Consider the following 22485-nt stretch of genomic DNA (forward strand, 5'->3'; position numbering starts at 1 on the left):
TCAAATAAACAAAATCTTTAAAATAAAAATAAAATAAGGGCACCTGGGTGACTTGGTTGGTTAAGTGACAGCTCAGGTCATGATCTCTGGGTCCTGAGACCGAGCCCTACATCGGGCTTTCTGCTCAGTGGGGAGTCTGCTCCTCCCTCTCTCAAATAAGTAAAAATCTTTAAAAAAAAAAAAAAATGAACAGGAACATGAATGTGTTCATAGATCATCAATATTAACTTCAAACTATTGTAGGCACCGAGAGGATTCCGAAGTGAGCCCACCCACTTCCCCAGGTCTCTAGAGTCCTCCAAGTGTGGCCCCTGGACCATCAGCAGTTCTTGGGGACTTGTTAAAAATGCAAATCCTAGGACGCTTGGGTGGCTCAGTTGGTTAAGCCGCTGCCTTTGGCTCAGGCCATGATCCCAGGGTCCTGGGATCAAGTCCCCCATTGGGCTCCTTGCTCCGCAGGGAGCCTGCTTCTCTCTTGGCCTCTGCCTGCTTGTGTGTGTGCGCTCTCTCTCTCTCTGACAAATAAATAAATAAAATCTTTTAAGAAAGAAAAAGAAATGCAAACCCTCAACCGGCCCAGCAGTGTAGAATCTTGAAACTCCAGGGGTGGGGTCCGGGCACCCCCAATGCACCACACTCTGTGCGCTAGGGCACTGCTTCTCAAAATAAGGTACACAGATACCCCCGGGGAACTTGCTAAGACAGAGACTCGCAGTGGCCGGCTGAGGGTCTGCGTGCTGACCGGCCCCCAGGAGATCCCGCTGCTGCCTGCCCCGGACCACACTTTGAGCAAGAGTGTAAAGCTGGCGCCAGCCACCTCTCTGCCTACTCCCTCTGCGTGCTTCCTAGGCACACAGCCGTACCCCGTCCTTGACCTAATGCCGTCTACACCACAGAGTAGCTGGGCAGAGAGTAGCAGCATTCTCCCATCTCCAGCCACGGCGGGACTCCTGCAGACTCACGGCTACGCTAACCCCGGGCCTCCCCCAGGCCCGGCTGGGTGGGACCTGGCCCACCTCCACCCCTCCACTGTATTCTAAATGTGCGGGTCTTGGCCTCCGTCCCCAGCCGGAGGCAGGCACCGGCGTCAAGGTGCCGGGTGGATGTGTGAGGCCCCCACACAAGACACGAGACACATTTGGGAAGGAGGCTCTGCATTCTTTATCTCCTGGGGGTCAGCGGCCCTCCAGGGCCCGGTCTCGGGCTATGACGGCCTCCTCGAACTTGATCATGAGCGTGGTGCCCTTGTGCCAGTGTGCCGTGACCTTGGCGGGAAAGCCGCTGTGCGTGAGCACCGCCTCCACGATGCCCGCCGTGAAGCTGGCACAGTTGAGCGTGCTGTTCTCCTTGGGCACGGAGATGTAGGTGTTGATGAGCGGCTCCCGCTCGATGATGTAGAAGGTGCGGGCATCATCGTTTGCCTGCTCCAACTTGTCCGCCTCCTTGCCGAACAGCGCCTTCCACACCGCACCCTTGACGAACAGCAGAGCGCCCAGCACCTTGGTCTCCCGCCGGGCACCCTTCTCGCGAGCCACCAGCGCATCCAGAACGCGGGCGCCCACCTGGCGGCCCAGGGCAGCCAGGCGCGCCTGCAGCTCGGCCACGGAGAAGACCCGGCTCTGGCAGTGCTGCACCAGCTCGGAGAAGAGCAGCGCGAAGGCGCTCAGGCTCACCTCGGTGCGGGGCCGCACCAGGGCTCGCTCTAGCAGCGCCGACTTCCCTCGTGTGAAGCGTGCCTCCATGCTGCCACCACCGCCCTGCTGGGACACAAAGAAACACGGGTCGGGGGAGGGAGGGAGCACCCTTTGTGTGTGCTCCAGTGCCGACGTCGCGTGTAGGAAAAGAAGAGGGGAAGAAAAGGGGCACCCGCCTGCACATAAAGCACGCCTCCCCCAGGGACGGAAAATGGGGGAAAGTAGCAGGTTTACACCTTTGGCGAAGAAAGGGTTTGGTGGCGGAGGACACAAGAGGGAGACCACAGGGGTGACCGGAAACCATCCCCACCTTCGAGTTCCAGGGGATGCTCCTACATGAAAAGCACCTTCGTGTCCCCCTCTGCCACCTGTGGGAGCAACTAGAGACCTAGTGCACGGGGCAGGGGGCGTCAGACCTAGGGCAAGGAGAAGACAAGGATGGGGGAGCCGGCAGAAGTCTCGGGCACTGTCCCCCACAAGCCTCCAGCAGCCACAGGGCTGACCACCTGCAGATGAAGAGAACTTGCCCGCCTCTCCCCTGAGGAAGGCCAAAGAAAGCAGAGAGGGGGTAGGGTGTGTCAAGACCCACAGCCGAGAGGGTTTGGGGTTTCAGGGACGGACAGAGGACGACACGGGACAAGCCAGGAGGAAAGGGCTCTGACAGAGGTCGTCTGGCATGCACGAAGCACGCCTCCTTGAAGATGCGGGTGGGCCTTCGTTTGTAAGGAAGACTGGAGGCGGCCGCAGAGAAGGCGTTGGGAACCCCTCCACCTCCGTGCCCTGCAGAACGCCAGGGCGACAGTGGGAGACGAGGTGGAGGGAGACCCGGGCTTCGGGGGAGCCAGGAGGGGGCGCTGTGGTCCTCCCATCCTAGTGCACCAAGCCAGGGGTCGGTGGAAGAGACCCGGAAGGGGCTGCTGGAGAAAACCCGGAGGGGGCCCCGAGACCTCCACGACGCTGACCTGCGGTGAGGGTGCAGGAGGAGGAGGGATGGGAGGATTCCAGGGGCGCTGAGACACCCTCTCCCGGCCCCCGGCCCTCGCCCACTCTTGCGCGACGCCGCTGCCCAGGGTGGGGTCGGGAGGAGCTGAGAACCCGGTTCCCACTGCGCAGGAAGGGGCCGGAGGGGTCTGGGGATGCTGGGATTGTCCTCAACGAGGTCCGCGCGGGGAATGGGAAGACCAGAGCGGGGCGAGTCCAGGGCTCCAAGACGTCCCCAGGTGCGCATCCCTCTACACCGGGAGGGCCCAGGGCGCGAGATGGGAGGGGAGTGCTGGCACCCGCCCCCCTCACCGGGCCAGGATGGGAGCCGGTAAGCTAAACCGCGGGAAGGCCGGAGCCCCGAGACCCCCGCGCCAGCGTGGACCGGGCAGAGGGGCCGGAGAGGGACCCACAGGGACCCACCCTCCTCACGGACCCTTTGCGTGGGCCGAAGCGGACGGACCGGGGATCGCGGACGCCGGGAACGTCGCCCAGGATCCCCAGCGCGCGGGAGACTGGGGGTCCCGGAGCGGGCGAGGCCCCGCGCAAGCCGGGGTCGCGGGCGGGGTCTCACCAGCGAACTGCGGCCGTCGGTTTGGCCGAGTTGCTTTACGACGCCGTAAAAGGCCTTGAGTGCGCAGGCGCTGCGACTGGGACGGGCTCGTGGGCGGGGCGCGCGCGCTGGCGGATATTCCAGAGAGCGGCCGCCAGGGGGCGCGCGTGTCCGGGGCGTCCGCCTGGGAGTCCTGGGCGTCCGCGGAGTGGTGTTGGCCCGGAGGTCAGGGGCGGGGCTGGCTTGGGTTGGCCAACTCTTAGACAAACAGGAGCACGGATGGTCCCCGTTTGGGAAGACCCACGTGTCTGTCTCAGGGCACATATGTCTATTTGTCCTAGAGGCTGCACTACGCCTTGGACACGCAATCCGTGCATTTACTCGGGTACATGTTCTCTTAAGGGACATACATCCAGGAGCCGGGGGCATGGTGCACTTAGGGACGTCTGCACTCAGGGCTGCACGCTCGGTGGGCGTATACACTCAGGAACGCAGTTCCACCTGAGGATACCTGCCTAAGGGCTCGGAAATACCTGTGTGCCCACCTACACTTAGGGAGATACTGTCCATCTCAGACACACAGCCTCCCGCGGGGAGACTAGGTTACCCCCTGGGTACATGTTCATGGACACAGACAGACGCACTCAGGGCATTCATTCCCGCACAATCTCGTGCCCCAGGGCTCCTGGGATCACGTCCGCATGCTCACTGTGTGCCTTTCACCAGCCCCCAACATTTACCAGACCCTCCCCCACCAGGCCCCCAAAGCCCCAGATGCTGGGAATATGAGATCCGAAAGCCACATTCTTTTGCATTGGCCTTTATCCTCACAAATCACAAACCGTGAGTGCAGAAACAAAGGGGCATACATGTGTACAGGCTCTGAACACCCTCGATGACATGATCAGTCACACATCTTGGCACACGCCTGTTCACACCAACACAAGCAATGACAGCACACAACGGTGAGACCACAATCATAGTGGTGCACAGGGTGCCCCCCACACAGCTCCACCAGGACACATTTATACAACATACCACAGGACACTCGCACGTGGTCACCGGGCTCCCCATGTTACCAACACCCGCATTCCCAGTGACACTCTTTTGGGGGTCCTTGCTGACACAGCCCCCCACTGTGCCATGCATTACGCTCACAACACACCATGATACACACATGTGGCCGGCTTCACTGGGAGGTGCAGCCGGGTCTTCGAGGTCTCTCCATCTGTTGAGGTCTCTGTGTGGGATGGAGACCCAAGGTCAGGCAGATCACTCCCCCAGGAGGGAACCTGGGACCCAGTCTGTGGCTCCATCCTCACCCACCTCCCCCGCCCCAACTTACATGAGCTTGGGCTCTTCTCCAGGGCCTTGGAGATTTCTTCTAACTTATTCTTGATTTGTTTCATGTCTGGGGGCAGGAGGACAGGAGAAAGCTGGTGTGGGGTCCCCCACAAGGCCCCCACCTTTATTGGGAGTCTCCTCCCTGCCCGACCCCCAGTCTGGGGTGCCGCGGGGCCTGTGTACTTGGTGTTCCCAGCAGCACTTAAATATCTGCTGAGTGACTTAGGGGGTGACATCCATCGTGCCTTTAAACCCCTGTGCCCTGGGAGAGTGGGACCCCTGCTGCCCCCGCCCCCAGTTCCCCAGCACCCAGCACGAGACAAATTCTGCCCAGTGAAGGTCTGCAAGGGCACCTGCTGATAGCGTCTTCACTTTATCACCCTCGGCCTGGACATCTCTCTTGACCACAATAATGTCCTGCTTGGCCTCCCTGACGAGCTGCCGGACCGAGCTCCAGCCCTGATTCTGCTCCTTCTGACACTCGTGCACCGAGGTGGAGACTGAGGACCGAAGCAGGCATGTCCTTATCGCCGCCGCCCCCCCCACCCACCCGGACCCCTGGGCACCCCCCTCCCCGGGTGCCACCCTCACCATTCCAGAGCTCCCTCTTCAAGACCAGCAACTCCCGGGACATCTCAGAATCTGTTCAGGGGGAGGGGCGGGGGAGGCAGGAGAAGCCTTGAGGCGCCCCCAGTCCTGCAGTCCTGGGAACAAGGGTGGGGGGAAGGCAGAGGAGCGAGGGAGAAGGGAGATAGGGTGGAAACACTGGGCCTCCCCACCTCCTGAGGACCGGACCCCCTCCACACTGCCGCAGCCCCCCACCAAAACAGAACAAAAACAAAAACCACAAAAACAACAACAAACACCCTGAAACCAAAAACCCTACTCACTCTTTGCCAGGACCACTGCCAAGAGAATGACACAGGACAGGATGAGAATGACGTGCAGGCTCATAAGGGCTCTGTGCAGACAATGAGGGATCTGGGCGGAGTCTGAGGGCCGCCTAGACAGGGTGGGGACTGGAGTAGAGGCAGGACAGGTGACCTCCAGGGCCCAACACCACCACCCAGCCCGTCAGCACTGACTCTACCACCACCTGCACCTGCTCTTCCCAATACCGTAGCCACCATGACCACCAACATGCACGCTGACCAGAGCCCCAGCAGTCCTAATGCTGCCATCATCATGGCTCCCTTACCATCCCCTTTTCCAGCACTCATGATGCCAGCAGTAGCTGTCAAACACACCCATCAACATCAGTGCCTATACCGTTGTCAGCACTGTCCCTAGCACCGGATCTCATCAGCACGGGCCTGTGTTCAGACCCACCCCTCCGCCATCACCAAATCCAAATCCATCACCAACATCCAAACCTTCACCAACACCAACACCACCAACATCATCGTCCCCACCTGGGAAGCTAAGCCGCCGCCCCCGACCTTTAACACACAAACCTTGATGTCACCACGCCCCCCACCTCTGACCCCGACCTCCACCTGTTTGCTCTTTGTTCCCATGGTGCCCTACCATGGGCCCCTCCCAAGGCTGCGCGGTGTGTGTTGACAGGTGGCTGCTTGTGCTGATCCTTGGATGGTGAATGCCTGCCCTTCAGCTGGTCCTGGTTTCTGAAGGTCAAGGTGATATTCTCATAGTCAGGGTTATCTGCACCTGTGGGGGGGGTCAGTGAGAGGGGAAACCTGCCGGGAGCTCTGGGGCAGGGGTGGGGGTCGGAAGGGGGCTCAGAGATCTTGGCTCACCAGACCCCTGCGCACAACAAATTTCCGAGGATAAAAGATAAGGAATGGGGAAAACATGATCTGTTTCTTGGTTAGGTGGAGAGGGCATGCATGAGCGTTTGGGGGGTACACATGCACACATACATTTTGGGGTGGGGAAAGAGCGCTGTGACCCCACATCTAGCCCCTTGTTTCTCCCATCCCCATCTCTCCCACTTGACCTCTCCCCTCCCCACCCCGAGGTGCCTAACCTTCCTTATCGACTGGGGCCCTCTGTTTCTTGTCTTTGAAGGCTGCCGCCTGCATCTTGACCTTCTTCTTCGTGTAGATTTCCTCAGACTCCATGGTTCCCAGTCTGCCAGTTTGCCCACACACATCCCCACCCACCGGAAGGTGTCATGGAAGATGAGGAAATCTGTGGGTTGGGGGTAGGGGGAGGAGAGGTCAGCCTCCTCTTTTCAGCGATCCAGGACCCTCCAGCCCTCGGACACCCTCACTGCCCCCCATCCCAGATCAAGAGGGTCTTAGGAGACCAGAAGTCCCAGGGAGCGCCAAGCAGGAGAAGCCCATACATCCAGAGACAGGAACCACCACGATCAGGAACCAGCAACAGAAACGTTAGTCAATGCTACACGGTCATCATGTTGTAATAAACAAATATATCAAGTCCGCACCTGTATACCTCAATCACACACATCATTATACACCAATTAGACTCAATATAAATAAATTTTAAAAAATTTAAAGGATGGTCACAAACTTTACAGGAAACTATGTATGTGTCTACCTGTATGACCTTCACCCCTACCCCTCTCAAGAGAGAATCTGGGGCCCCTAGGAGTCCCGCCTTTTAGGTTTGGGGTATCTGGACTTGGAGGCAGGATTCCTAGGTCTCCCACATCTTCCTGCCCCCTGCCCCAATCCCACCCCTCAGCTTCACCCCAAGAAGTTCTACTTCTTCAAGGCCCCGTGGAGGAAAGGAACGGATGTGAGGCAAGGGGACCAGCCACTGGAGCTCCACCCATGTCTGGGACAGAGGCCAGACGCACCCCTTGACCTAACCCTGGGCATGGTGTCCCCTCTCCCGGGACCCCCAGACAGAGGAACACTTGGAAGCATTCACTCTCATCCATACATCTGCTCACTTCCCCACACTCACACACACTCCCAGAAACCATCGCACGTCTGCTCACGTAGTCACGTGGCTCGCCCATTGTTGGGCTTCCACTCGGGTTTACCCGCAGAGAAATGCTCATATTCGTGCCTTCCTGTGTCTGCGCTCTCTCTCTCCAGAGGTATTAAAGCTCTCTTTGTGTCTGTGACTTTGAAAACTGGAGATAAAAATGAGACCAAGTTTGTAGGGAATTTTTCTCTCTAAGTTTAGAACGGTGCCTTCTGGTGGAAACGTAATGTAAACCATATCTTTAATTTAAAATTTTCTGGCAGCCACGTTAAGAAGACTAAAAGAGACAGGTTCAATTAATTTTAATAATGTATCTTGTTTAACATAATATACCCCCCCAAATGATCACTTCAGCACGTAGGCAATACTAAAAAAATTATTGAGCTATATTATTTTTGGGGGGTACTAAATCCTCAAAAATCAAACGTGATTTAAACTCACAGGACATTTCAAGCATTTGATGGATGCGATATTGGAGAGCACTGGCCTAGACTATCGTGGTTCTCTCCCTCTGGAAAAAATAAGTAAAAGATCATTTAAAAGACTTTAAAAAAAGATTCATTTATTGGACAGAGACATAGAGCACAAGCAAGGGGGGAATGGGGAGAAATGGCAGAGGGAGAAGGAGAAGCAGGCTCCCTGCTCAGTGGGGAGCCACTGCTGGGAACACGACCTGAACGGAGGGCCGACACCTAACTGACCGAGCCACCCAGGTCCCCCTTAAAAGGACTGTCCATGTGGGAGAAGTAGGTATGTTTTAGCTTTTAAATATGTGATTAAATTTGAGGTAACTTTGGAATGGTCCCCCAGGGTTTGATGAGGATAATGCTCTGTTTTCTAAACTACTGCCAACTTTGCCAGCTCAAGGAGGACGACTTTAACAGTCTCTCTCTGCCCTCCCCTCCCTCTGATTTTTAGAAAGTCAGGATTGAGAGATAAGACCCTGTTCTGACTAACAGTCACAGAGGAGACGGACCAATGGGCAGCCGGCTCTGCTGTGATGGACAGGCGCAGGGGGTGGGGCCGCAGCCTTGCCCATTTCTGTAGGTGCTTGAAGCTAAAACCAGGCTCCATCCAGCCCTTTGGACAAAATAGCAGTTGTGCACCTGGAGGCCCACGAGCAATCACAGTGGCCCGAGAGGGCTCTGTGAGGTTTCCTGACCAGCCCTGTCATAAGGTCACAGTCTCAATTTTCTTAAAAAACAAAAAAACAAAAAACAGAATATGCGTCTCCAGCCCAGTTAACCATAAACCTGTGATTGGTTTAGAGTTGGCACATCATCCAGGCCCAGCCAATCAGAGTCAAAGATTTAGCACAGGGGTGGGCACAGGAGCTAGATTCAGCCAATGAAACTCAGGCCTGCGACTTCTGCCGCATTAACCAGAGAAAAGGCATTCCCCACCCCCCACCCCCCCCAGGCGGCTCTCAGCCTGGGAAAATGTAAGCCTGGAGCTGTGTTGGGGGAGAACCCGCTTGAGAGAGAAGCCAACATTGAGGAAAGCAGAGCTGAGAGGGAGTCAGATCCTGGAGATACCATTTGAGGGTTCCATCCACCCATGCCTGAATCTGTCTCTGGGCTTGCCTGGGACCACCAGCATCAGACTCTTCGTTCTGGCTCAGGTCCGTGATATCAGGGTTGTGAGATCGACCCCTGCTTCAGGCTCTGCACTGAGAGTAGACTCTTCCTCTCCCTCTGCTCCCCTCTGCCCGTTTCCCCAGCACACTCTCGCTCTAAAATAAATAAATAAATCTTTAACTCTGGGCCTCTCAGTTACATATCCATAAACTTCCTCTCTTTTTTTTTTTTTTTCTTTTTTAAAGATTTTATTTTTAAGTAATCTCTACAGCCTACATGGGTGTCAAACTCACAACCCCGAGATCAAGAGCCGCACGCTCCACCGACTGAGCCAGCCAGGCGCCTCCAGGACATCCCTTTACTTTTGCTCAAGCCGTCTTGACATGGGGTTTGAGGCACTTGCGACTAGAAGAATCTCGGCTACCTCAGGGGGGGCTGGGCAGTTGGCAAGTGAGAAAATGGAGGCTTGAGAAGGGGACTTGCCTATCCAGATCTGCACCCTGGGACGGGAGAGTGGTTATGCTGGAAATGAGCATCTGAAAAGGACCTCCTTGGGGCCCAGACACGGGGACAATTGAGTGGAACTTGGAGATAAAGAGGCATTCCAATCGTCTGGGGACAAAGGAGGGCAGGCACCCCCCTCCACATCAGTGAGGGGGTGGGACAGGCAAGGGTCTAGACCGTTTCTGCTACTCAACACACTTCTGACTCAGTTGTCCTACCTCAACCCCGTGGCCACTGTGGGGTTGGGGTGCGGATACAGGAGGGGAATCTCTGGATTGGGGTATAGGTGGGCTCCTGGGACAAGAAGAGAGTTTGTGACCTCAGCTCATGGCTACCTGAATCAGACAGGGGGCTGTGCCATCACAGGGGGTGGGTGGGTGGCAGAGGTGGGGGCATAACATTGGAAGAGAGGGATGGTCAGAAGAAAGTCACGGGCGCCCTACGCCACTGCCTCCCTCCAGGAGCGTCTAAAACATCTTAAAAACCGGGATCCCAACCCATCACCCATGCTCCAGTCCCTGGAGTGTGCTGCTGGGGGCTGGGGCATTTGAGCCTGGGGTCCCTTTCAAGACTGCACCCTGAGTGCTCTGAGGTCTGTCTGCATCTCTCAGGGGCTGGATTTTAAGACCCTTGGGTTAGGATTCCCAGAGATCTCTGCCCCCAGGAAGCTGTGTAAGGGTTGCAGGTGACTTGCCTTCAGGTCAGAATTCAGACTAGGACCAAAGCCTCCCGGGTGGGGGTGGGAACTTGATGTCAGAAGCAAAAGACTCTGTCCAGGGTTTACACGTTTATGTGTCTATGTTTCTCCTTCTATGGCCATGCTTATGTGGTTCAGGGGCATTGTTCTGCGGGCATGTTGTGTCCCTGTGTGACCATAGTGACTGGGTTGTGTACTGAGTGCGTATATGTAGTGTGTGCAGGTTTCTCCACGAGGTTGGGGAATGAGGGAGCATGGCTCAGGGCTCTGGGCTGAGAGATGACTCAGGCGTCCACCATGACCCTGGGGCTACTGGGGGCTTTGGCCCTGAAGTATGCAGGGGGTTGGGGGGAGGTCAGGGGTCCCTGTCCCATACAGACCCAGACCCAGAATGAAGCCTCATTGTAGAGGCTGGGACAGACTGACCCAATGACTTCCTGGAAGACCAGAGACCCGAGGGATCGTCAAGGTGGCCTCAGAGGTAACGCTCACTTCCCCTCCTGAAGGAGTCCATGATCCTTGGGTGTGAGTATCCTTAGAGGAAGCAGAGGCCTTGTTCTCCGAGATGCGGTAGGGGGAGGCACAACGTAGGAGGAGATAAATAGGCAGAAGAAAGTCACGGACGCCCACAGCCACCGCCTTGCTCCAGCGTCTGCGTGCCCGGCTCATTTCGGAGACGCCAGCTCAGTCCCCCAGCCCCCAACAAACGAACAGCAGGGCGCGCAGACCCTCACCAGCATCTGCTCAGGGTTTATTTCCACCCCGCCCCTCCGAGGCCTGACTCCGCCCCCCCGAGGCCTGGCCACGCCCCCATCCCCGCCCGCGCTCCCCGGGGACCTCAGGCGGCGGTCTGCAAGCGGCAGCAGCGAGCTCCGGTCCAGTCCATGCCCGCGCACTGGCAGTGGCACGTGGTCTCGGCGCGCACGTCCCACGAGCCGCAGGCGGAGCCGCAAGTGCAGGCGGTGACGGCGAAGCCTGCGGGCGGGAGCGGAGGGAGTTTGGACCCGAGCTGGAGGCTGTGGGCCGGGGGGGTCGGGGGAGAGCGGAGGCGGGAGGGTCTCCAACACCAGAGCATGGGAGCCGGGTTGTGTGGAGCGCAGGGAGGCTGGGGCCCTGGACTCCAGTGTCCTGAGGAAATGCAGTCTCGGTGCTGGGGCGGGGAGGCTAGCGTGGCAGACCAGGACTCTGGGGAAGTTGACTCAAGAAACAGAGCCTGGGACGCCTGGGTGGCTCAGTCGGATAAGTGGCTGCCTTGGGCTCAGGTCCTGATCCCGGGCTCCTGGAATCGAGTCCCATATGGGGCTCCTTGCTCAGCGGGGAGCCTACTTCTCCCTCTCCCCATCCACCTGCTTGTGCGCTCGCGCACGCTCTCTCTCTGTCTCTCTCTTTCTCTCTCAAATAAATAAAATCTTTAAAAAAGAAAAAGAACTAGAGGCTGGAGTTAGGGGGAGGGGTTCCTGCGTGCGGGGAACAGAAGTGAGAGCTGGGAAAAGGACTTGAAACTCACCTGCGGGACAGGTGGCCAGGTCCCCCCTGGAGGTGACACTCCGGCAGGTCAGGCCAAAGTTCCTCATTGTCTCAAGAACTGCGGGAGGGAGGGAGGAGGGAAGGCAGCGGTGAGACCAAGCTGCCCCTCCCCCATCCTCCTGCGGCCCTGGCCCTGGTGGTTTGGAGGTAGGCAGGGGTCAAGAGAACTGTTCTGAGGAAGGCCCAGGTGGGCCAGGCCCTGTAGAGAGCCATGAAGTGGGGAGCCCACCACCTCCCAGGTTCTGTCTTGAAATGGGTGTTTAGAGGAAGAAGGATATTCCCAGCTTCTGCGGAAGGTGCTGCGATTGGGGGCTGGGGCTGGGGCTGGGCTGGGCTGGGCTGGGTTGGGTTTGGGGTGGAGGTTTGGTTCTGGTCGGGGCTGGCTCCACGGCTGCTCCGTGTCCGGAATTAGAGGGTCCCCTGCTGAGGTTGAGTGAGGGGTCCTCACTTAAGGATGGGGCGTCATCCTGGATCTTCTCACTGATGGCTTTGTCCACGGGACACAGAGAATTGCCACACACCAGCAGCCCCAGGACAGGGAGCAGGAGGAGAGGAAGAGCCTTCATTCTGCAGCTGCTGAAAGAGGGAACCCACAGCTGGGTCAGTCCCTTCTCATCTGGGGAGGGTCAAGCCTCCAGAGCGGGTGGGATATGGAATCCTGGGTCCCTGTGGGGGACGAGACTGGAGTCCCAGCTTTGTTGGGCTTCTGGGCTGAGCCGGAGCAGGGTTCACTTACCCTCGGGATGGACTCAGCAGGCTGAGTCTCGGGCACTGATTTCATGCCTCTGCTGCATCTCCCTCTTTAAGGCTTCTGGACACGGAGCTTCCTGTCTTGGCTGGGTGTTTTGCCCCCCCTGGCCCTCCCATCCCACATCCGGAGCCAAGAGGAAGCCCCCAGGGCAGACTCTAGGGGCCCAGGGGTAGGAAGCTCTGCTCCACCCCCCCCCCCTTCCCTGCCACAGTTTCCCCATTCAAGAGCTCACCCTTCTCACATCCGGGCTGGGATTGGTCCAGGAGGTAGTGCCTGGGGGATGACTCCAGAAGCCCTTGTCCCAGGGATGGGCAAAGAAACAGGAGTTTGCACATAAGCATAACCAAAACCCCATGTGAGAACTGCATACCATGTTCACACCCAAATGCCCATCAACAATAGAATGGATAAAATCATGTTTCTTTTTCCTTCAATGGAACAGTCTGCAACAGACGGTGACAAACTTGCAGTGCATGGGACAAAGCTGGCCCACGGTCTATTTCTGCACAACCCACGAGCTAAGAATGGTTTTTACATTTTCGTTTTGGGGGTTTTGTTTTTAGTACGAATGGATTTTTTTAAATTGTGGCAAAATATATTTCACAATAAATTTTTTAAAGGATTTTATTTATTTGACAGACAGAGATCACAAGTAGGAAGCAGAGAGGCAGGCAGAGAGAGAGGAAGGGAAGCAGGCTCCCCGCTGAGCAGAGAGCCCGATGCGGGACTGGATCCCAGGACCCTGAGATCATGACCTGAGCCGAAGGCAGCGGCTTAACCCACTGAGCCACCCAGGTGCCCCTCACATTAAATTTTTAAAAAGATTTTATTTATTTGTCAGAAAGAGAGAGAGAGAGCAAGCACTAGCAGGGAGTGGCAGGCAGAGGGAGAGGAAGAAGCAGACTTTCTGCTGAGCAAGGAGCCCCATGTGGGACTCTATCCTAGGACCCTGGGACCATGGCCTGAGCCGAAGGCAGACGCTTAACCGACTGAGCCAGCCAGGTGTCTCTTTCACATTAAATTTATCATTTTAATCATTTCTTACAAAGAATTTATTTATTTATTTGGGAGAGACAGATTGCAAGGGGTGAGGAAGGGCAGAGGGAGAAGCTGACTCCGTACTGAGAGCAGAGCTTGATAGGGGGCTTGATTCCAAGACCCCAAGATCATGACCTGAGTGGAAGGCAGACACTTAACTGACTAAGCCACCCAGATGCCCCATTTTAACCATTTTTTAAATGTACAGACCACTGGCATTAAGTACCCTCGCACTATTGTGCGACCAACCCCACGATCCATCTCCAGAACTTTCTCATCTTCCCAAACTGAAACTCTGTTGCCCTGAAACACTAACTCACTATCCCCCCTTGCTCCTGGCTTCTACCATCTACTTTCTGTCTCTGTGACTTTGTCAGAATCACACAGTACTTACCCTTTGGTGTCTGCCTTTTTTCACTTAGCACAAATGTTTTCAAGATTCATCCAGGTTGTGGCAGGGGTCAGAACTTCATTCTTTTCCATGGCTAATATTCCATTGTAGGGACACACCACATTTTGTTTATCCATTCATCTGTTACTTACAACTTGCTCTGTTGTTTCCACCTCTTGTCAAGGACACCCCTGCAAACCTCGGAACGTACCGAGCATCTCTGAGCCCCTGCTTTCAGTCCTCTCCGGTACACATCCAGGAGCGGGCTTGCTGGATCATATGGCCATTCTGTGCTTAACTTTTCAAGGAGCTGCCAAAAGTTCATACATTTTTGAATCATTGGGGAAAAAAATATTAACAGTGACATATGAAAAGGACATGAAATTGAAATCCCAGTGCCCACAAATAAAGTGTGCTTGAAATATGGCCATGCCTACTTTTTTATAGATGGTCTGAGGCTGCTTTCCTAAGTCAGTGACAGAGATGATGCCCTGCAGAGGTGACCCCAGCTACCATCTGGCCCTTTACAGAAAAAAAAAAAAATTGACCATCCCTGGTCAGCAGCCAAGAGTGTGAATGAGAGATGGTAAGGGACAGCTGCGTGTAACAATCTGAATGATTCTCCCCAACATAACTGTGAGCAAAAGAATCCAGACGCAGAAAAAAACATTAACTTCACAAATTCATTTATTAAAAAGGACTAGGACAGGGCTCCTGGGTGCCTCGGTGGAGTGAGTGTCCGACTTTTGATTTTTGCTCAGGTCATGATCTCAGGGTCCTGAGATCGAGTCCTGTGTCCGGCTCTGTGCTGGTGTGGAGCCTGCTTGGGATTCTCTCTCTCCCTCTCCATCTGCACCACCCCTCTCCCCACTCCCCGCACACATTCGCTCACTCTCAAAAAAAAAAAAAAAAAAAAAAAAAAAGAAAAGAAAAGAAAAAAGAAAGGAAAAAAAAAGAAAGGAAAGAAGGAAGACCAATTAATCTATTTGTTGGAGATGATGCTGGAAGTTTCCTGGGGAGTGAGGGGAAATGGGAAGCTAGTGAAAATTCGAGCGCACACTTACATCTGCACACTTTACACCTGCTGTATTTCAGTAAAAGTGATGTGTGTGTCAAATCCCTGTGTAAGCACAACCGTGTACACAGGGCCAAAGTGTAGACAATACTTATTGAGCAGTTACTATGTGCCAGATGTGATGCTGTGCATCGTGCCTGCCGTGGGGAGCAAGGGGACCCCCACCCCCTAGCCCTCACGCACTTTGCCCTGCCTGTCGGAGGAAGAGAGACACCGAGAGAGAGCTCAGTTAACCTCACCCTCCATCAGTCATCTCTGCCGTGGAGGATAGGAATCGAGTTCTGGGAGAACTTCTGGTAGAAGAATGTGGCCCCCACGGGGAGAATCCAAGGAGGTTTTATGGAGGAAGAGATAGCTGAGCGGAGGGTAAGCAAGAGTTAAGCAGGAGAACCAGTCAGGAGGGCATTCTGGGGGGGAAGAACAGCATGTCCCAAGGCCCTGGGGAAGGACAGTGTGCACCAGCTTTGAGGAACTGAAAGAAAACCAGTGGGCAGAAAGGCAGAGAGCCTGGTTGGCATAGACAAATTTCACAGGCTCCCTTCCTTGAAGACCCCGAGACACAGCTTGGATACAAGGTAGTTCAGGACACAGCAAGAGTCATTTGGTTGAGAGCTCTGATCCTAGAATTTTTGGTTGAGAGCTCTGATCTCAGAATTTTTCAGATAAAAACTTTTGAAAGGCTCAGAAGTGGGCATCTCTGTCTATAGGTCAGGGGAAAAGCAGGGGGTGTGTGGAACCCCGAGGGTGCCCTGGGGACTTAGCTTGAAAACCCTTGGTTTTCAAGTAGCAGGAAAGGGCCACATGCCTTTTCATTCTCTTTAAAGAAAGGAAAATATTTTGGGGGGGCGCCTGGAGGGCTCATTTGGAAGAGCATGCCACACTTAATTTCAGGGTCATGAGTTTGAGCCCCACACTGGGTATAGAGATAACTAAAAAGAAATAAACTTAAAAAAAAATATTTTCAGGGGCACCTGGGTGGTTCAGTGGGTTAAGCCTCTGTCTTCGGCTCAGGTCATGATCTCAGGGTCCTGGGATCGAGCCCCGCGTCGGGCTCTCTGCTCAGCGGGGAGCCTGCTTCCTCCTCTCTCTCTGCCAGCCTCTCTGCCTACTTGTGATCTCTGTCTAATAAATAAATACAATCATTTAAAAAAATAAGGTGTCATTTACATAAAGCAAACTTCACTCTTTTTACCGAGGTCTAGGAGTTTTTACAAATGCACAGAGTTACGTGATTATCACCACCCAATACTTATTACTTAAATGACAGTTGGGAAAAAAGGAATTTCCCAACGATCTTAAGGAAATCTGTGTCCTGAAACCACAGAGAGGATTTTTTCCGCTCTGTACCACCCGTCCTTGTGAAAGTTCACAGGTATTATGAGCTTCTACTTGCCTCTGTTCCTGTACAGCTGTCCTTGAAGGGTTGTTCTGAGCCCAGAGGGCTTGGGAAACTGACCTCCAGAAGTAATCTGAGTTACTTGCCTCGCTAGATAACAACGTGCTGTCCGGTTGACAGACTCAGGTGACAGGAGACTCAGCCAAATCAGGAAAGAATCACTGACACTTGCTTCCTGTCCCATATGAATGACAGAAAAGAAAAGCAAAAACCTTGGAACCCTGCCCGTTTTCTTTAGCAAGAGCTGGCGAGCCTGGCTTCATGTAGAAACCCTTTTGACCTGGGGGTGGGGGGCTGCCCGGCGGAAGGGGAGTGTGAGCCGCCAGCTACCTGCGCAGAGGTGGAGAGAGGACAGGCAAGACCCGATGGGGCCAGGTTGCACCTTGAGGCAAGGAACAGCGACAGCCTGAAGGTTGGGTGGTAAAAATCATGGAGATTTTCAGTGTTAACGACCTGAGATTGTCCTTACAGAGACCCACTCTTGCCTCTTGGTGTCCCTGGTTTCCTTGGGCCTCTGGACTCCTTACAGGCTATCTTTCCCGTGGGGGCTCCTTGGGATGCTCTGAGATGACCGTGTCTACTGTTTGTTGAGCAATATATACATATGACCACCACCCAGTCAGGTAGAGATGGTAATTATCTCTACAAAAGGAACTGTTGAGGCCCAGAGAGGCGAAGGGATTTGTCTGGGGTCACAGAGCAAGTTGGTGGAGGAGCTGGGATTTGAATCCTGGTGGTCTGGGTCAAAGACATGTACCTTTCAGCCACCTGTGGCAGGGTGGAGGGAGCTCCCAGGAACAGCCACAGCACTGTCCCAGATTTACTTAAAAAAATAAAAAGAAAGAGGGTGCCTGGGTGGCTCAGTGGGTTAAAGCCTCTGCTTCAGCCCAGGTCATACTCCCAGCATCCTGATATCGAGCCCCACACCGCATCGGGCTCTCTGCTCAGCAGGGAGCCTGCTTCCCCCTCTCTCTGCCTGCCTCTCTGCCTCCTTGTAATCTCTGTCTATCAAATAAATTAAATAAATAAAAAATTTAAAATAAATAAATAAATAAAAAGAAAGAGAAAGAACAAAAGCAGCATTGTTTGGAGAATATTCCTACAGCTTTTCTTTTGCTGTTGAAGAAATGACAGAGATAAAATGGCCCTATTTATTTTTCCTAAGATTTTATTTATTTGGGACAGAGTGGGAGAGAGCACAAGCATGGGAGGGAGAGGGGGAAGGGAGAGGAGCAGGGGGAGAAGCGGGCTGGATCCCAGGTGCCCCAAAATAGGGACATTTTGGAGCACCTGGGGGGCTCAACTGGTTAAGCGTCTGCTTTCAGCTCAGGTCATGATCCCAGGGTCCTGGGATTTGTCCAACGCCAAAGTCTCCCCTTTTAACCAAGACATTTTCTCCCCCAAAGGGGGTTGTCCAAAGGGATGAGCCGTACATGGACCAGGGTGGGGATTCACGGAGCGCAAAGGAAAGGGGTGCGGGAAAGAGTTTCATGGAAACTCCTGCCACCCAGCCTGGCTTTTTCATTTTTTGTAAAGCTTTTATTTATTTATTTGAGAGAGAGAGCATGAGCAGGGGAAGAGGCAGGGAGTCCTACATGTGGGGCTTGATCCCGGGGTCTGAGGACCCCAGGATTGTGACCTGCGCCGCAGGCAGATGCTTAACCAACAGACCACCCCCCGCCCCAGGTGCCAGCCTGGTTTTCTTAGATTGCACATAGCAATCCTAAAGAAACAAACAAACAGGGTGCCTGGCTAGCTCCGTTGGAAGAACATGTGACTCCTCATCATGGAGTGGTAAGTTCAAGCCCCACACTGGGTGTAGGGATTACTTTAACTAATTAATTAATTAATTTAAAAAACCAGGGTGCCTGGGTGGCACAGTTGATTGGGCATCTGACTCTTAGTTTTGGCTCAGGTCATGATCGCGGGTCCTGGGTTTGAATTCTGAGTTGGGATCCGCTCTCAGCTCAGAGGCAACTCGAGACTCCTTCTCCCTCTTGCTCTGTCCCTCCCCCGTGCTCTCTCGCTCTCTCAAATAAATAAATAAAATCTTTAAAACAAACCAACAAAACCACCCAAAACCTTACAGAAACAGAGAACAGATCAGTGGTTCCTGGGGGTCGAGGGCGGGATGGAGAAATACAGGAAGGTTGTCCAAAGGTCCAAACTTTGGTCCAAACAGCTAGAGGATGAATAAGTTCCGGGGAATCTAATGTACTGGGGGTCACAATAAACACTACTGCATTGTGTGTCTGAAAGTTGCTAAGCGAGTAAATTGTAACTGTTTGTACCTCACACGCATACACACACACACTGTAACTCTATGTGTTATCTAACCTTATGGTAGAAATCATTCTGAAATATGTCACATCACTACATTGTACACCCAAAACGGACACAATGTTACAGATCAATTACATTCCCATAATGGGGGAGGACATCAGTTTCACATATAAGGGAAATCATGCAGTGTTTGTCTTTGGCTTTCTTTCTTTCCTTTTTTTAAGATATTTATTTATTTGGGGCACCTGGGTGGCTCAGTGGGTTAAAGCCTCTGCCTTCGGCTCAGGTCATGATCTCAGGGTCCTGGGATCAAGCCCTGCATTGGGCTCTCTGCTCATCGGGGAGCCTGCTTTCTCCCCTCCCCTCTCTCTGCCTGCTTCTCTGCCTACTTGTGATCTCTGTCAAATAAATAAATCTTTTTTAAAAAAAATATTTTTTTATTTATTTGACAGAGACAGAGACAGCGAGAGAGGGAACACAACAAGCCAGGGGAGTGAGAGAGGGAGAAGCAGGCTTCTTGCGCCACAGAGAGCCCAATGCAGAGTTCGATCCCAGGACCTGGGAATCATGACCTGAGCCAAAGGCAGACGCCTAATGACTGAGCCACCCAGGCCCCCCAATGTTTGTCTTTCTCCTTCCGACTTATTCACAGGCAACTGCAGAGACCATGCGGATCGGGACACCACACAAAACAGATGCTGCAGAAATGTCACCTTCCCTCACCATCATTTTCCCAGAATTTCCCTGGCCACTGACAGGGACGGAGACTCCGAGTGGTCTCACGAACTTTGGTCACTAGTCAGGACCTCGTCCGTCCCAGCGCCCCAGCCCTGGGGACTCCATCTCTGCTCACCCCACCCCCCAGCAGAGTCTTCCCACTCGCTGGGCAGTTTCTTCACTCCAGGGGCCTTTTCACAATATTCTTGGCAGCTGTTGGTTAACGGCTGTTTGAAGATTTTGAGTAACTTTAGAAAAACAAAAAAAACGGGAAGCTTGCTTCGGTGACCTCCTGGCTGTCTGGGCTCCCCTAGAGCTGACAGCTGACAGCCTCCTGCCCTCTTCTTCCTGGAGCTTTCCTTGGCTCGCTGAGTCACCCTCACTTCCTGTCCCTGCCCTGCGGCCACTAAGCCCCTGCCTCCCAAGTTGAAGGTTTCAGGCACTCCTTCCTCTGCCAGGGTCCCTGCTTTCACCCCTCCTGCCTACCTGGCAGCTCTGGTGTGCCCCAGAGCCTCGAGTTTGTTTCCGTGGAGCAAGTTCCAAGCCACAAACTTGGATGAAATCTTATTCTAGAAGGACCTCCCTGCACGGCACAGGTGGAGAACTCCCACTCTAATGCATTCCTGACCCTGAGACCGTCTATCCTCACTTCTCCTGGGGACATGCCCTCAGACCCTCCAAAGCACTGATGTGAGCCTGGGAAATCCTTTTTGCTCACTTTGTGGGGCCCTCCTTCTTAGTCTAGGGCCAGACCCCATTAGAGTGTCTAATAATAATAATAATAATATTATTATTATTATTATATCCATAAATTATCATGATGATAATTATCATTAAGGCAGCCAGAGTCCCCAGGATGCCTCCTATATGCTTACAATGTGACCACTGGTCACCCTGAGATCTGTTTCCACCCTAGATCTCCCTGATAAATTCAAATATCCTGCTGACTCCTGGGGATCCTGCAGATAATACCTAAGAAAATGTATCAGGTTGTTACTTTCCAACTAGTTGCTGAGGGATAGGTTGTTTAAGAAGGATCCTAGCTAATCCCAGTGGAAGGATTAATACACTTGGAAATAATCTTCAGGAGAGAATGGGTCCAGGCATGGAGACGTGATGGCTGCTGACACTTTTAGGTGGAGACCTGGTGGAAACTGGGGGACGTCTGCCCCACTCCCACCAATCCACAGATGAACTATAGCACCTGACCTTATGGAGCCCCTGAAGATGTAAAGCGAAGTGCCCAGCCTCCCCGGTGAGAGACTCTTCTGACCTACAGCAGAACCTGGTTCGGGTAGTGCTAGCCACCCCATGATCAGAGGAAACAGCACGGTGAGGATCGTGGGAACAGATGCTAAGAACAAGTTATACCGGGTCACAAAGAAGCAGCCAGCCACATCCAGAAGGAAGAGAACCCCGAAGAGCCCCAAAGAACACACACCAAGTCAGGATAGATGTCCTCAGGAAATAAAGAATGGTGACTTTTGAGCTAAAACCGGAAGGAGGGAGCATATGAAGATCTGCGGGGGAAAGCACTGTAGGCAACGAGAACAGCAGGTGCAAAGGTCCTGTGGCTGGAACGGAGTGGTGTGTTTGACAGATGGCAGTTGTGGCTGAGGGAGCCAGCGGGGAATGGACTTGAAGAGGGACTTTGTGAAACACAGAGAGAGGGAGGTTGGATTTCGTTCTCATAGGAGGGTTTTGACAAGTCTCAGTAATGCGTGAGGAGGGATTGGCTGATGCTTCACGCCCACAGGGGTTCATGAATTTTTGTTGAATCAAACTGTCCTTAAGTCGGAGACGCTACGACACCTCCTCGACATAAAGGGCAGAGGCTGAGGCGGCGGGAGCAGGGGAGTTTTGTTGCAGCAGAGAAGCTCGGAGTCACCGCTGACCCACTTACCGTTTCCAGTTAGGGTTACCCCAGCTCCAGGTACCGACGTGAAAGAGCCAAGATCCCGGAAAATTGGGGGCACAGCGCCCCCTGGTGCTCAGAGCGTTTATCTACCTCAGCCGGCCCCGGGCAGGGGTGGGACGGAGCCGGGAGACCGCGGCTTCCCGGGGAGGCGAGTTTCACAGTCAGACTTTGAAACCACCTCCTTCTAGTTAAATGGCTTCTCTGCCGAGGCCGGACGGGGAGCCCCGCATCCAGCGCGGGCGTCCCACGGGTCGGGGGTCGGGGGTCGCCCCCCCCCCCCCCGCCTCCTCGACGACCTCGCACATCCAGCCTTCTGCTCTGGTGGGAGTTTCGCGTGTATTCTAGAAGTAGACTGAGTCCGAGGGTTTAGCCCTTTTCGAAGGCCCCGCCTGCAAACGCGTCCTTAGAGTTCCCTGAATTCGGAAAAGGAGCGGTGACTTCAATCGGGGCCACGTCTTCCATGGCCGGTGAGGAAGCGTCCTGTCCCCGCCCAAGCCCTCCCGGTCCTGGCCTTGGATGGCCACATCCCCCAAGGCGACCAAATGGGAATAAGTAGCGCTCCACGGGGCGGGGAGGGCGGCGCTATCCCCGGTGCCCCTCCCCCGGCACCCCTTCGGGCAGTACCTCTTCGTGGGCCCCGCCGGCCCTTGCTCAGATCCCTTCTGTAGTTGCCCCACTGCGCCAGATGCCCACCTGGCCCTCCAGGCGCTCTGGGGCTCTCAGATCTTACTGTTCTTCAAGGTCATTGTCACTCCTTCTCTCTCTTACCTTGGCTTCCACTGTACCCTCCCCCGCCTTCCCTGACTCCTCTTTTCATTACCAACTCAAACTTCCCCTCCTCCAGGAAGCCTTCCTTGACTGCCCCCAGACTAGATAGATGACGGTACCCCTCGGGGCTCCCACAGCCCCCTCCACTGCTGCCCACCTGGCTCGGTATCTGTGCCCCAGAGAGGGACAGTCCTCATGTCTCATTCACGCTGCGAGATTCCGATCTCCTTTCTAGCTGAGTGTTGCGGGCTGAACTGTATCCCCCGCTCCCCGAAATTCAGGTGGAAGTCCCAACCCCCAGCGCCTCAGAATGTGACCATATCGGGTGAGAGTTTTTTTTTTTTACAAGATA

The 22485-nt window shown here is 54.3% G+C and overlaps 3 protein-coding genes across 13 annotated transcripts; all 3 read right to left on the bottom strand.

Annotated features, from left to right (window-relative positions):
* Positions 1-1137: 1137 nt before the first annotated feature.
* On the bottom strand, positions 1138-3348 carry TRAPPC5 (trafficking protein particle complex subunit 5). 6 transcript variants are annotated; one of them, XM_059159817.1, is made up of 3 exons: positions 3250-3347; positions 2005-2110; positions 1138-1757 (listed from the first exon to the last, which is right to left on the bottom strand). In XM_059159817.1, the coding sequence occupies exon 3, from the start codon at positions 1740-1742 to the stop codon at positions 1176-1178; it is 567 nt and encodes a 188-aa protein (XP_059015800.1). In that variant the 5' UTR covers positions 1743-1757; positions 2005-2110; positions 3250-3347; the 3' UTR covers positions 1138-1175. The 6 variants fall into 6 exon arrangements, with proteins under 6 accessions (XP_059015800.1, XP_059015798.1, XP_059015802.1 ...); XM_059159815.1 differs by lacking the exon at positions 2005-2110 and having other exon boundaries at positions 3250-3348; XM_059159819.1 differs by lacking the exon at positions 2005-2110 and having other exon boundaries at positions 1138-1760; positions 3250-3341.
* Positions 3349-4032: 684 nt separating this feature from the next.
* MCEMP1 (mast cell expressed membrane protein 1) lies at positions 4033-10982 on the bottom strand. 5 transcript variants are annotated; one of them, XM_059159810.1, is made up of 11 exons: positions 10696-10982; positions 7933-8002; positions 7502-7639; positions 6881-6982; positions 6560-6723; positions 6100-6240; positions 5463-5591; positions 5164-5214; positions 4926-5072; positions 4574-4639; positions 4033-4468 (listed from the first exon to the last, which is right to left on the bottom strand). In XM_059159810.1, coding segments are annotated over exons 5-11 (630 nt in total). In that variant the 5' UTR covers positions 6654-6723; positions 6881-6982; positions 7502-7639; positions 7933-8002; positions 10696-10982; the 3' UTR covers positions 4033-4466. The 5 variants fall into 5 exon arrangements, with proteins under 5 accessions (XP_059015793.1, XP_059015795.1, XP_059015792.1 ...); XM_059159812.1 differs by lacking the exon at positions 6881-6982 and having other exon boundaries at positions 7547-7639; XM_059159809.1 differs by lacking the exon at positions 6881-6982.
* A 19-nt stretch (positions 10983-11001) lies between these two features.
* Positions 11002-22308, bottom strand: RETN (resistin). Of its 2 annotated transcripts, XM_059159824.1 has the most exons (5): positions 22291-22308; positions 12780-12842; positions 12245-12372; positions 11777-11854; positions 11002-11244 (listed from the first exon to the last, which is right to left on the bottom strand). In XM_059159824.1, the coding sequence occupies exons 3-5, from the start codon at positions 12360-12362 to the stop codon at positions 11108-11110; spliced, it is 333 nt and encodes a 110-aa protein (XP_059015807.1). In that variant the 5' UTR covers positions 12363-12372; positions 12780-12842; positions 22291-22308; the 3' UTR covers positions 11002-11107. The 2 variants fall into 2 exon arrangements, with proteins under 2 accessions (XP_059015807.1, XP_059015806.1); XM_059159823.1 differs by lacking the exons at positions 12780-12842; positions 22291-22308 and adding an exon at positions 12533-12680 and having other exon boundaries at positions 12245-12369.
* Between the last annotated feature and the right edge of the window lie 177 nt (positions 22309-22485).

This window comes from Mustela lutreola, chromosome 2 (assembly GCF_030435805.1).
Source record: "Mustela lutreola isolate mMusLut2 chromosome 2, mMusLut2.pri, whole genome shotgun sequence".
NCBI classification, from domain to species: domain Eukaryota; kingdom Metazoa; phylum Chordata; class Mammalia; order Carnivora; family Mustelidae; genus Mustela; species Mustela lutreola.